The sequence below is a fragment of the Acanthisitta chloris genome, unplaced genomic scaffold (genome assembly GCF_000695815.1).
Source record: "Acanthisitta chloris isolate BGI_N310 unplaced genomic scaffold, ASM69581v1 scaffold1963, whole genome shotgun sequence".
Lineage (NCBI taxonomy): Eukaryota > Metazoa > Chordata > Aves > Passeriformes > Acanthisittidae > Acanthisitta > Acanthisitta chloris.
The window spans coordinates 77,630-90,528 of record NW_008665216.1 but is presented as its reverse complement, the minus strand read 5'-3'; the positions used below and the strand labels follow the sequence as shown (position 1 = coordinate 90,528).

The 12,899-nt window shown below is 41.3% G+C and overlaps 1 protein-coding gene across 1 annotated transcript in view; it reads left to right on the top strand.

Annotated features, from left to right (window-relative positions):
- Positions 1-221: 221 nt before the first annotated feature.
- The window catches only part of CD58 (CD58 molecule), a gene marked incomplete at its 5' end in the record, with an annotated part of 20,657 nt that continues 7,979 nt past the window's right edge, over positions 222-12,899 (top strand). The window contains 4 exons of the mRNA XM_009071627.1: positions 222-515; positions 1,151-1,405; positions 2,188-2,280; positions 9,767-9,838. Of these exons, the coding sequence (XP_009069875.1) occupies positions 222-515; positions 1,151-1,405; positions 2,188-2,280; positions 9,767-9,838 (714 nt within the window). The remainder of the gene's footprint in view (positions 516-1,150; positions 1,406-2,187; positions 2,281-9,766; positions 9,839-12,899) is intronic.

Genomic DNA, 12,899 nt, shown 5'->3' with positions numbered 1-12,899 from the left:
GATTCTACCTGGGACCAGAATGTGGAAACTGGATCCCTTTGTGGTGCCTGTCATATGATTGTGCTGACAGCCTCTTTAGGGTAATTCTTAGTTGACACATGGCTTAGTTTGCTTCTAACCCCAATTTGAATGTGTCTGATATTGCATGCTACATTAGTCAAGAAGTATTTTATAAAACAACTGTTAAAGTAATTTTTTTTTTCTCTTTTCCCCTACTGTAGCACACATCCACTGTGAGGAAGTGTTTGGCGTCATCGGAGAAAATTTTAGTTTTCCAGTAAAAATAAACCAAAGAATAGAGGAAATGACTTGGAAGAAAAACAAGGATAAAGTAGCTGAATGGGAAAGGCAAAAAAACACGACATATTATCTTTCTCTCCGTGGCAGAAGCTTGCTTAAGGACAATGGATGTTTGACTATATTGAACTTGGAAAAGAGTGATATTGGCACATATGAGTTACACCACAGGGATGCTAAGCAAGATCATTATTTAACCTTCATACTTGATGTGTTAGGTAAGTAGTGGAAGAACTGCATGAGGAATGTGCACCACTTTATTCACTTAAAAAAGGCTGGAAATGGGATTGTTTATTTGTCAGGGAAGCGAACAGAAACAGAAGGGCTGTTCTTTGGCTCTATTGTTAAGTTGCTTAGGGACTTGGAACAAATTTTCAAAGGTGGCATCTGTGTGCTGGTCATTACTCACCTTGGAATGACTGTACTTGCAGGCAGACAACCAAACTCTTTGAGTAAGCTGACCAAATTATCTCAGGCATTATGTATCTATTAAAGATGCTGCTGCAAGCATGTTATACATGCTCAAATATTCGTGGCATCATGATGTGCCACAGGATCTCTTCAGCTTCACTAGTAATCTGGGAAATATATTTGCCCAGTGTGTTATATTAGTCCTATTGACAGTGAACCATGAGGAGTCTTGAAGTAGACATGGAAGAATCACAAACAGGGCCACTTCTAGAAACACATTTCTCTCCCATGCACATATGCATGTGCACACACACGCACACTTTATATGTGCACTTTTGTCTATGTCCTCTCCTGCTGCTTTTGTTGCTCTAGTCCTTGTCCTGTGCTAAAATTCAAGGCAGTTTACAACTAAAGTAATACAGAATATTTTCTCTCCTTTTAGATCCCCCTTCGGAACCTGAAATAAGTTGCAGCATCAGTGGTGATAACTTTGTGTTAAAATGTACAGCAGATTTCCAGAGGCCTCTGAATTATGCTTGGAAGTTCAGTAACAAGAAAGAAAGTCTTCAGACCCAAGAGATTTACATCCTTAAGGAGAATGTTGATAGTACCCAGAGAGTTACGTGCTTTGTTAAATTCTCACAAACAGAAAAGAGCTCTGAAATCTCTTTGGCTCAATGTTTTCCAGGTGAAAAAGGTAATGAAGGTGTCAGGTTATCAACACAGGTCTAAGAGGTTTGGTTGGGAAGCAGCATGGACTTTATAAAATTGCTCCTGACTTCTCAGGAAGTTGAATTTAAAGAGTAAAAAGCGTCAGAAGTGATTTGTTTGCTAAAAGTGTGTATAAGGTTGCTGAAAGGTATGAGCTTGACAGGTTGATCCCCCTGGAAATATACTTTTTTTGCAGGGATCTAACAGAATAAAGCTTTCAGCTGTGACTTGATATGGTTAATAATAAAGAGGGAGACCAATTTAGAAGATCTCTTCTGAACCTTCTAGCCTTGTGTAATTAATGCTAATGACTTTGCTCTTTGTACTGCTCTCCATGAACTGAAGTGAAACTATTCAGTTATTTCAAGTGAGTCATCTAGCAGCCATTAGATAAAATAACTTCTCATGTAACATGTGCACGAGTCAATGAGCATAATTCTTTTCCTTCCTTCCTTCACAAAGATATATAAAGTAGGAAAGAGAGTTTTCCTCCTATTGCTTATTGCTTTGGGACAACCTTCAGCTTGAGGCACTTTTTTTTTTTAATTTTCTTTTTAAACATAGAGTGGGAACATGTTTGGAACCATCTGGTTTGCAGGGTGTGTTAAGCAGTCCCTATCTGAACAAAATTTCCCATTTCTATGCAAATTTTCTTGGTCTACCAGTATAGAATTCTTCTTTCTTCACTGGAGTTATATATTAGATATCTACTAAAGTAATATATCACACAGTGGCTTTTTAACTAACCGATCTGTTTGTTTTTCAAAGGATACAGCGTTCAAAAAAGAAACAGAGGTGCTCTTATTGCAGTTCTTGTCGCCTTCATTGTAATTGTAATCCTGTTTCTCCTATTCAAATATGGTATGTATAGCATTTCCTAACTAAGCTTTACATATTTCAAGATTATGCTCATCTAAGGTTCTGTAGAATGCATGGAAGTTTCTGCCCATGGGATATTTTGTAAATACAGTAGTAGAAACAAGTACAATTTAGGCAAAGACTGCTAGATTTTAAGGAAATAATATACTGAACTCTCTTGCACTTGGATACTGGGCTCTGAGTATTGGGAAACGCTGCAGTTTGCACTCCCATGTTTCTCCCTCAGACTGGGTAGTTTCTACTTACCAAGTAGCTGTACCCTCTCCTGTTTCTGTCTGAGTTTTCACAGCCTTTTGTGAGAGCACCATAAAGCTGCCCTCAAGTTCAGATTTATTACTGGGACAGGCTTATAGCAGGGCCTGTCGAATACTGTATGCTGAGTCTAATCTGACAGCTTGGAGTGGCCAGCTCATAAATAGGGACTTCTGTGCCTCCTGTCAGCCTGTACTGCCATCATCTTGGAGTTCTGTATCCCTACACTGAATTCAAGTGGGGGTTTTTGGTAAATCTGACAGCTTATTCAGAGATGGTAATTGTAGGCTATCACTGCATATTGCTTGCTGCCATCTTTTTGGGTTAATGTGTCAATTTGTCTTCTGATTTGAAAAAGAGCTGCACACCATTTCTTCTCTTTGTGTTTGAGAGAGTCCCAGGCAGGAATACATTTATTCATGCTGGCATTTCTTCACCTTATGAGTGCTCTTGTTGGCTTCTGGGTGGAGTTACCACTTGTGGCTGCAGGGTGAAGAGTATGGGGGTTGCATCTCCTATGTGGGAAAGACTATTTGATGATATTCTGGAGAGAGGTTCTGATCAGTACATAAATAGATATATATTGCATGTGGACCTTATGCTTTCCTGCTCATTCTCTATTTTATTTTCTGTTGGCATGGAATCACAAAATAAACTAGGTGGGAAGACATCTGGAAGTTTCATCCAATTTGCTGCTCAAAGAATGACCAACTTCAAAGCTAGGTCAGGTTGCTTAGAGCCTTGTCCAGTCAAACTGAATAATTCCAGGAATGGAAATTCCTTGGCCTCTTTCAGCACCTGTTTGAGCACTGAATCACCCTTGTAGGGAAGGATATTTTTCTTATTTCTGTTAGGCATTGCCCTTTGGCAACTTGTAGTCATTGCTTCCTGTCCTTTTGTTATGTACTTGTGGGAGGGGTTTCCTTTGTTTTCTATAGTTATTCAGAGACTGCAATCAGCCCTAATCCCCTTGATTGCCTTCTTCTGGCATCTCCTGCCTCCTGTACATCTTGGTGAACGTTTACTGGGCTAGCTTCAGAAAGTTAGTGGTTTTTTCATGAATCAGGAGCCTAAAACTAAACAGAGTACTCAACATGTGATGTCACAAATACTGAATAGAGGGGAAGAGTTACTTGTGTCGATGGGATGACCATGCTTCTGCTAATACAGCCCAGTATTTGGTAGGCTTCTACTGCAAGGTCACATTTCTGACTAACGTTCAGCTTGTCAATGCACCAGGGCTTCCAGGTCCTTTTTTGCAGGGCCATTTTCTAGCCAGGCAGAGCCCAGCCTGTAATGCTCCATAGGGTTATTTCAAGAAGTTCAGGCCTTTGTTTGCCTTTGAACTTGACAATTTTTCTGCCACTACATTCCTCCAGGTTGCTGAAGCCCATTTCAGTGGCAACCCTGCCTTCCAGCATACCCCCTACTCCTCAGTTTGATGTCATCTGCAAACTTTCTGAGGTTGCCTTCTGTGCCCTTGCCCATTTTGGTGCTGTGAAACAATACTACATTTGGTATCAACACACAGAGAATATCACTCATAACTGGCCATCAGAATAAAAAAATTCAGTTATTTCCCTCCAAATAGTGAATGTTTGAACATGCTAGAAAATAAACTTGTTTTGCTAGGATAAACACTGCACAGGTATAATCAAACAGCAGGAGAGATTTACTGATTTGATTACAAGAGTCAGAGTCATAAATTGTTAAGCTCTACTTTAGATTTGATTAGATGTGTCCTGACTTACTGTTGCAGGAGGTTCATTCTGTTGATCTCTCACTGACTGTCTTTGCCCCAAAACAATATTTCATTCTTTGTTCTTCAAGTCAAATATTCAGTTGCATGTTCTCAGTGAATGGTTTTTTTTCGTTTGGTTTGGGGATGGGGTTGGGGATGGAGTGGATGGAGGCTGTCAATGGGTTTCCAAAGGCACAAAACTTTATTTCTGAGTAATTTCCTCAGGTGGTTTATTTGTTTGGGTGCAGGTAGAAATAAATGTAAAACAGGAAGACGTGCTCCGAAGAACAGTCCAGTGCATGGCTCAGGTAAGACTGTGTCACAAATGTGTGGAAATCAGACTGTTGCTTTCATTTGGTCTAGGGTTGTAAGTTTTTCTTTTGTGTCAGTATAGTCATTCATTGGTGAGGTAAAGGAGTAAGTTTTCTTATAGTGTAGTTATTTTTTCCAGGTCATTAATACATACTTTCTAAAATAAATAAATTTTATTATAGGAGAACAGCAGCAACTTTTCCCTGGGGATGGCCAAGGGCAGCATAACTCAGACAGAGGTAAGAAACCTGTGTCAGGCTATTGATGTTTCTGAACATCTGCTGTTGGTTGGAGCAGGGAGTCTGATCTGCTCTTTCCTTCTCTGCAGAGTCTAAGTTCTTGGATTGATTTTCAGTGTGTGCACATGTGGACTTAAAGTCTCAGTTGAGGTCCAAAACTGGATAATTGTAGGGACCTACACTTAGTAAATGTGTTAGTGGGGCTGGCAGAGTTTCTGACAGTGAATGGCCTGAGATTTCCCTGGTCAGCAGCTGTCTTTGGAGGTGAATTCCATTTCTGACAATGGAGGACCAGGGCTGCCCTCAGGATGAGGGCTGGAAAAGCACACACTATAAGGCAATCTGTCCGATGGAGAACTTACTCTTTACCAGTTTGGTTAGGGCTGATTTACATGCTGAAATGAGCTTAATATTTTTTCTATCTCTTTTAATCTTACTGTTTCTATAAAATTCTTTGAGAAATTTGGTTGATTATTTTTCTAGACTCAGTATTCATATCAAGTGCTTAGGGCTGGACATGAATGTAATACATTGCTTGTTCTCATGGAAATTTCTTGCTGGCCTGTCTTGGAAATTGGGCAGCTAACCTTTTTCTCTGTGCACTGAATTTGATTTGAAGTGCTGGTGGTTCCAGTGGGTGGGGGTTGATGTTATGCATGTAGCAGTATGTTTAATGATAACTGTTGAAGGTATTATCAAATCAGCCTGGCAGGAGTTTCCTGTTAGTTTATGTTGGTCATGTCTTGAAAATCCTTCCAAGGCCTGGTGATGACAGGCATGTTGCTAGTCTGGTATGCAGAACCATGGTCCTTGCTTTTGATATGTAGCTCTGGAGTGTGCTTGCATCCATTGGGCCAAGTTGCAATTGTCTCCTTTGCTTTCTCCAACCCATTGCAGTTGTTTCAGAAAAAAAATCTCTTAGCAGTACATTTTGATTCACTCTTACTCCATTTTACAAGCCTGTCTTCTCTTTGTAACTGCCAGGATAAGAGAAGTCAGTGGGAGGAACTTCTCACCTTTTTCCAATAGTTTCTAGGTCTGTTTCCCCATCTGTGATTTATGTGATGCTCCTTTGTGGGCAGTACAGATTTTCAGGGTGCCCTGCATTTCTGTCTTCCTCTCCAGATCTCCACTTGGACTTCTGCTGTCCATTCTAATTCCTGTTTAATACCTTTACTGATGATCTGGATGAGGGGATTGAGTGTAGTACCCTCAGTAAGTTCATGAACAACACTAGGTTGGGTGGGAGTGTTGATCTGCTAGAGGGTATGAAGGCCCTGCAGAGAGATCTGGACAAGCTAGATTGATGGGCTGAGGCCAACAGTATCAGGTTCAACAAGGCCAGGTGCTGGGTCGTGCACTACAAGAAAGACGTGGAGATGCTAGAGTGTGCCCAGAGAAGGGCAATGGAACTGGTGAAGAGTCTGGAGCACAAGTGTTGTGAGGACCAGCTGAGGGAGCTGGAAGTGTTTAGCCTGGAGAAAGGGAGGCTCAGGAGAGACCTTATCACTCTCTACAACACCCTGAAAGGAGGATGTAGCCTGGCGGGGGTTGGGCTCTTCACCCAGGCAGCTAGTGACAGGACAAGAGGGCATAGCCTCAAGTTGTGTCAGGGGAGGTTCAGGTTGAACATCTGGAAGAATTTCTTCATGGAAAGAGTTGTTAAGCATTAGAATGGGCTGCTCAGGGAAGTGGTGAAGTCACTGGCCCTGGAGGTGGCACTTAGTGCTATGGTGTTGACAGGGTGGTGATTGGTCAAAGGTTGGACTCGATTATCCTTGAGGTCTTTTCCAACCTAAATGATGCTGTGGTTCTGTAATTTGCATTGGGTTATTTTTGTTTGGGTTGGGGTTTTTGTTGAGGTTTTGTCTGGGGTTTTTTTTTACTACCTTTATTTGCAGCAAGATGGTTCTGTCCTCTGGCTTCTGGGTCTGTGTGTTGGGGTGTGGAAAACACTCTATATGGTGAGCAGCCAAGGAAGGGGACAACTCCTTTAGTCTGTACTCCTTTCACAATGGTGAATTTGGCCAATGTGTTCCAGCTGTAACATGTATCAGTCTTGATGCCAGGACCACTGTGGCCTGTTTTTAGCAATCAACCTCAGTAAGCCCCAAGGAAGTCATGCAGATTAGGAAGAGTAGGGGAAAACTCTTAAAAAGTTCTTTGTTTCCAGAGCAAATACTGTTTCAGTGGCGACTGTCCAAAGCTCCTGCCATTAGGTGCAGGCTCAAGTGCCCTGTTGGAGTGTTCCAGTGTTGAACTAACAGTGCCTTCCATGTGAGATACTCACTCTGGTGTCTTATATGAGCTGTTGAGTCAGCGTAAAGCTTGGAACAGAATGTTTCTTGAATTGCAAACTACTGTGACACTTTGCAATGATTTTCTGTGTGTTTACTTAAATTTCTTGAGTTGCTCTTTAATTTCTGAAGTTTCTTAATGTTTTTATAGTTTTTGAGGGTTAAAAAACATTATGAGATCCCTACTGATGGGCCTGGAAAAGATGCCACAGGTAGGGAGGTAGCACTATGGAAGCAAGGGTTTGGGTTTTTTTGTTGTTGTTGGGTTTGTTTGGTTTATTTTCCTCCTTTTATGCCTCCCCCCAGCATATCAAAGTCTTATGGGCTTTTTAGCAGGATTTTGAGTAAAAAATTACATTTCATATTTTCATACATTTTTCCAAAGCTGTGGTTCTAGGCCCTAGTTCAGAGATCACTGAAGTCTAGAGACTATGAATGAATCGGAAGGTGAAAAAAGGAGAAGATGGGTAGGAAAAAACCTGCAACTAGCTGCCCCAAACCCTCATTTTGGTACTGCACTTAAATTTGCTTTAGAATATCTCTATTAGAGTTTCTTTAAGGCTTGTAAAGAGCAAGGGTTTAACATCACAGTGTTAGTGCAACACATAGATGGAGTAAAAGCAGGTTTGGGTTCTCTTCTCAGCTGTCTCTGGCAAATCTGTGCAGCTTTATCACCTTAAGTAAACCTACTTCAGAAAGATTTTGCGAAGCTGTAGACATAACTATAGACAATGTCGGTCATGGTCTGGGACCATAAGTGGTTGCTGGAGGGAATCTGAAGTTAAAATTAATTGTGAGTCCTTAAAAAAGTGGTATAACTTACTGGTTCTCAGGAGTATCTGCTTAAAGTGTCATTTTATGACTGAGTAGCATATTTTGCAGACGACTGTGCTACTTCCATACACATTGCTAAGGAGGATTTCTGTTTTCTTGCAGATACATTTTTACAAGTTGATCTTTGTGAGAATGAAAAGCCCGAAGCAGGTAACAAGCAAGATGGTGCCTTAAAACAAGGGAACATGAAGGGGGGAAGTAATTTGCACATGGCCTTTTGCAGTCCATAACATATTGGCATGGTCTCAGTATAGAGTTTATCATTCTTTTGTTGGCCTAGAAGGACTTGTTGCCTTAGGAACAGTAAATGTTGGTGGGTAGATCACTAGGTGAGAAGCCAAAAAGACTTGGATCCTTGTTTTTGGAAAATAGCACAGAACAAATGCCTTCTTGGGGCTGTATCTTCCCTCTTGATATGATGAGAATGATGCTGCATGCTGTGTTGGCAAACCACTTACTTCCCCATCTGTGGAAGAAGAACTAAGCATGTATGAGAGAACTCCTTTTTATAGCAAATAAGCAAATTACCCTTTTGTCTAATGCTACCTTTTATTACATACAATAGAGTGCAAGGCTATTTGAATACGATGGCATCATGGGTTGGTGGTCTTTGCTTTCTGCTGGGAAAAAACCCTCAAACAGGACCTAAGACATTAAAATGCTGCACTTCAAAGCTTTGTATTGGTGGCAAATAGATCTGAGCCTCAGCGTACCTACTTAGAGATGGGATGCTTACAAGCTTGCAAAATTCTTATTTGGGAGATAAAGCAGGCTTCTCCTTAGAGAAGCACCATTTGTGGATGCAATATCTTCCACTTGCTTTATGCTCTAGGAAAGTCTTTTGAGTGCATTCGTCAAGCATTGAAGCAGAGCTCCACTTCTTTTTTCTTAGTACAGTCATTGTAATTTTCAACGAAATTCTGAGACCTGTATATTTTTCTAGAACTTCTTTTTACTCCAAAGGGCTAGTGAAATTGAACATTATTGTTCAAGTCAGAAAAAGAAGATGGATTTTTTTCCCTAGTCTCTTGCACTTGTGATTCATTCCCTCACTAACTCCCACCATTTTTCACAAGCAGCTGATAATAAACGGGTTGAAGAAAGCCGAAGTTTTTTTTTCTGATTAAGGAAAAAATCCCTAATTATGACAATAAGGAAAAGGAAACCCAGAAGCCTCTGGGCTTTGCTGCTTATTCTTCCTGCATGAATTGTAATGGGCATAGAACAGATTCCTTCATCTGAAGAAACAGGAATTGTGTAGCTGATGGTAAAGGCATGGTGTCCTGTGGGATTGTCTTATCACTTGTGTAACTATTTCCACATACATAGACATGGATACAGGAGAAGGAGGCTTATTTTATGTGTGTCTAAAACTAGAAAGGATGGAAACACAGTTCAGGCAAAATAGAATCAGGTCCATGGATAAAGGTTGTCAGTTTGGACACTAGAGGAAGAAAATAAAATACTTTATTTTGTTGCAGTGTAGAGTGGGAACATCAGGAAGGAGAGTTAGTGCACCTCTGTGCAGTACATCCTTCAGCACCTAAGTGACAGTCAGTCATTGCTGTATGGATGGGAAATAGTAGGCAAGGCTATGATGTTCTCTGAAATGAGTGTACCAAACAATTTTAAATGGGCCTTCTGCTGATAGCACACCAGTACATAACTATTGCAGAGGAGAAGGTGTGCTGCTGAGCCCTGGGCTGCACAGAACAACAACCTGTGCTGGTGAGGGGAAGAAGCAATGAAGTGTGCTCCTGAGGGACTGTAGCTATTCTCTGATCTCTTTTCAGACAGAGAATTGAACAAGGAGGATAGTGCCCTGAAGGACAAGGAGACAGCTAACGGTGGTGTAAATGAGGAAGGTAAGTGTGGAGGAGTCAGTGCTACTGACTGAGTAGGCAAACTGGCTAGGATCCCTTGGAGTTTAAGGCTCAGAGCAACTTCTGAATAATGCTTCATAATGGAAGTATTGGGTAGGATTGTGCCATGAATGCTGAAAACATGACTATTGTGCAGGAGTTTCAGGAGCAGAGTTAACCAGCTTTCAGATTGTAGTTAAGGACAGAGTGACTCCTGCATTTTTGCCTTCTTTACAAATAACCCCAGCAGAGCATATAGACTTGAAGGCTGTGTGATTTATGAGGCTAGGGATTATTTTTTCTAGGTAGAGAGCCACACCTGCTATAAAAAAATTGACCAGCTTTGGGACCTGCAGGTCTGTCCTCAGTTATCCAACAGATATGAAGAAGCTGCATTTTACCCAAGTTTTGACCCAATATAAATTTGGGTTGTATAAAACTTGGCAAAGTAGAAACTTAGATAAGTCCTTGGGCACAGGATACACTGATTTCTCCCATGACTGCACTATTTAAGCCACATGGTGGCCCACATGGTGCCCCATGGTCAACTCTACTCAGCACCTTTTAATGAGGAAAGTTCCCTTGAGGTCAAGCCTACAGCAGAGATCCTCAGAATTTTGTTCACATGCTCATTAGGGTCCATAGAAATGTTTCAGATCCTTGTACCTACCACACAGTTCAAATTACACCCAAACAACTGAAAGCTAGCCTGAGTATATCAGCAGCACATAAAGCTTCCTGCACAACTGTGGTTTGAGTTTGATGCCCAAAATCTGTAAAATCAGTTCTACAGCAGCAATCAAGCTCTGATCTCATTTGTTCTGGGATTAATGAGGAGCAACATCTCCTGCAGGCACTGCTTCCATAGGTTAAACCCAGTATAAGAAAAGAGATCAGGACCAAGGAATCAATCAGGATGTGTCTTGTGAGCACAAGTACTTAGCAGCAGCCTCTACTTACTCTGAGTTTCCCTTATCAATAAAAATCAGGTCTCAACATCAGCTTGTGCTGGGACTCAGGGATGTCAGAGGGCAGGTTCACTTCTTGGAATACAGGCAGCAATTGCTGGATTCAATTTGTACACACACCAGAAAGAACTGCATCTTGAGTGAGCTTCTACTCTCTGCTATTGAAAACTGCCTGGTTTTGCATTCACTGCAAGAGAAGATTGGACAGGAGTTTTTCACAGGAAAAAACATGTTTATTCTTCTCTAGTTATTGTGCAGGAGACATTTGTAGAGAGGGACACAGGGAATGGCACTGCATATCCTGTCACCAAAACCAGCAGGAAGTCAGGTCAATTTATTCTCCCAAATGTTTGACTTCACCTCCCTGTAAGAAAAAGACCCCAAAATCTACCCACCACAAAAACCAAACAACAGTACCAATAGTAGTAAAAAACCCTTCACTGCTGTGGTGGAGACATTAGATGGAGCAGTATAGTTTCTGGGAGCAATTTCAGCCAGTTCCTCTAGACAATAATTTTTTTGGCCATTACTTCTCACATTAATAACAAAACACAATGCTTTGTCCAAGCAGGAACACAAGCTACAGGTTTACCATAAGACACGTGACAAAGGCCATCTTTGTGTGGAGATTTTTTTAGTTCCCAACTTAGTAACTATTGCTAAGGAGCAGACAGTGTCGTCTTGATACATTTGTTGATGATGCAATAGAGAAGGACACTTGATACAGGAACAGTGACTTAAAAAAAATTTGAAAAAATATATAAAATGCTTCGCTTTGAGTTAGAGATTATTTTGGGCATCAGTTAGTGACTTTGAATGTTAAATAAAAAGTGCATATATATACACTACAAAAAGATACGACAAAGGCTTTTTCATTTTAAGTATTTTTTAAATAAATTATGAGCACATATTTACAGGCAGCAGTACAGGTAAGGTGTGTAGCCCTACCAAAAGATCCTCTCAAACACTTCCTGCAGTGCAGCTGCAAATAACAAGTGGTTGTGTGAGTGGAAGCAGATTCCTACATGGTATGTGCAGCAATCAGGAAAGATCTTAAGTTTCCTGTAGGCTCTGTACTTCCTACAACAGGACAAGGTACAGGCATAAGTTACCTGTGATCCCTCTCATACTGTTAGTAACTGTTACTTAAGTAGGAGGGGCTGGAGGTCTGAAATGAAGAATACAGGGTGGCAGGAATAACACAGACCTCAGAAGGAAAAAAAAATTGGCAGAAGGGAACATGAAGATAGAATGCACAAATGTACACAGCGTGGAAAGCAAACAGCAAGAATTACAGCTCTCCAGAGTTGACACAACTACAACATTGCTGTAGTGCCTGGGACATGGTGAGACAGCTTGCATGACTGGAGCACAGCAGTGGATGCCTAGAAGCTCTACAGGAAAGTCATGGAGGAAGGAAGGGAAAAGAAGCTGCTCTCTCTGTAAAAGTGGCTGAAATATATGGAGCTCTGACACAGAAGAGGTGGCAGACTGGGTGAGAGTTGTGAGTGACCATCCTAGGAAAGATCAGTAGGCCATGGTTGGAGCATGCTAGAGCCCACCAGATCAGGGTAAGGAAGGAGGTAAAGGCTTCTCTAAAAATCTTGAAGCAGTCTCTGACACACAGACTCTTGCACACAGAGGGGAACTTCAGATATCTGCTGGAAAGGCAACACAATTCATAGAATCATAGAATCAACCAGGCTGGAAATTCAAGCAGTCAGGAAGATTTCTGGACAGTGTCAGAGACAACTTCTTCACACAGCTTACCTGATATCCCAGCAAGGGCTGATGTGTGCCATTATCTGATGCTCACTGACAGAGAAGGACTGGGTGGGGATGTGGTCCCAAATGGCTGCCCTGGCTATAGTGACCAAGAAACAGCTGCAGATACTGATAGGAGTGGGGAAGGTAAAGACCTGAATACATGTCATGTGTTTTTGGAGAGTAGATTTCCACTTATTCAGGAAAACAATAAGCAGGATCTCATGAGAGAGAGTTCTGAAGAGGAAAGGAGCTCAATGGAGCCATCAGGCTTTTAAGAAGGACTTTCTCCAAGCATAAGCACATGCCATGCTGATTGTTAGGAAAACAGG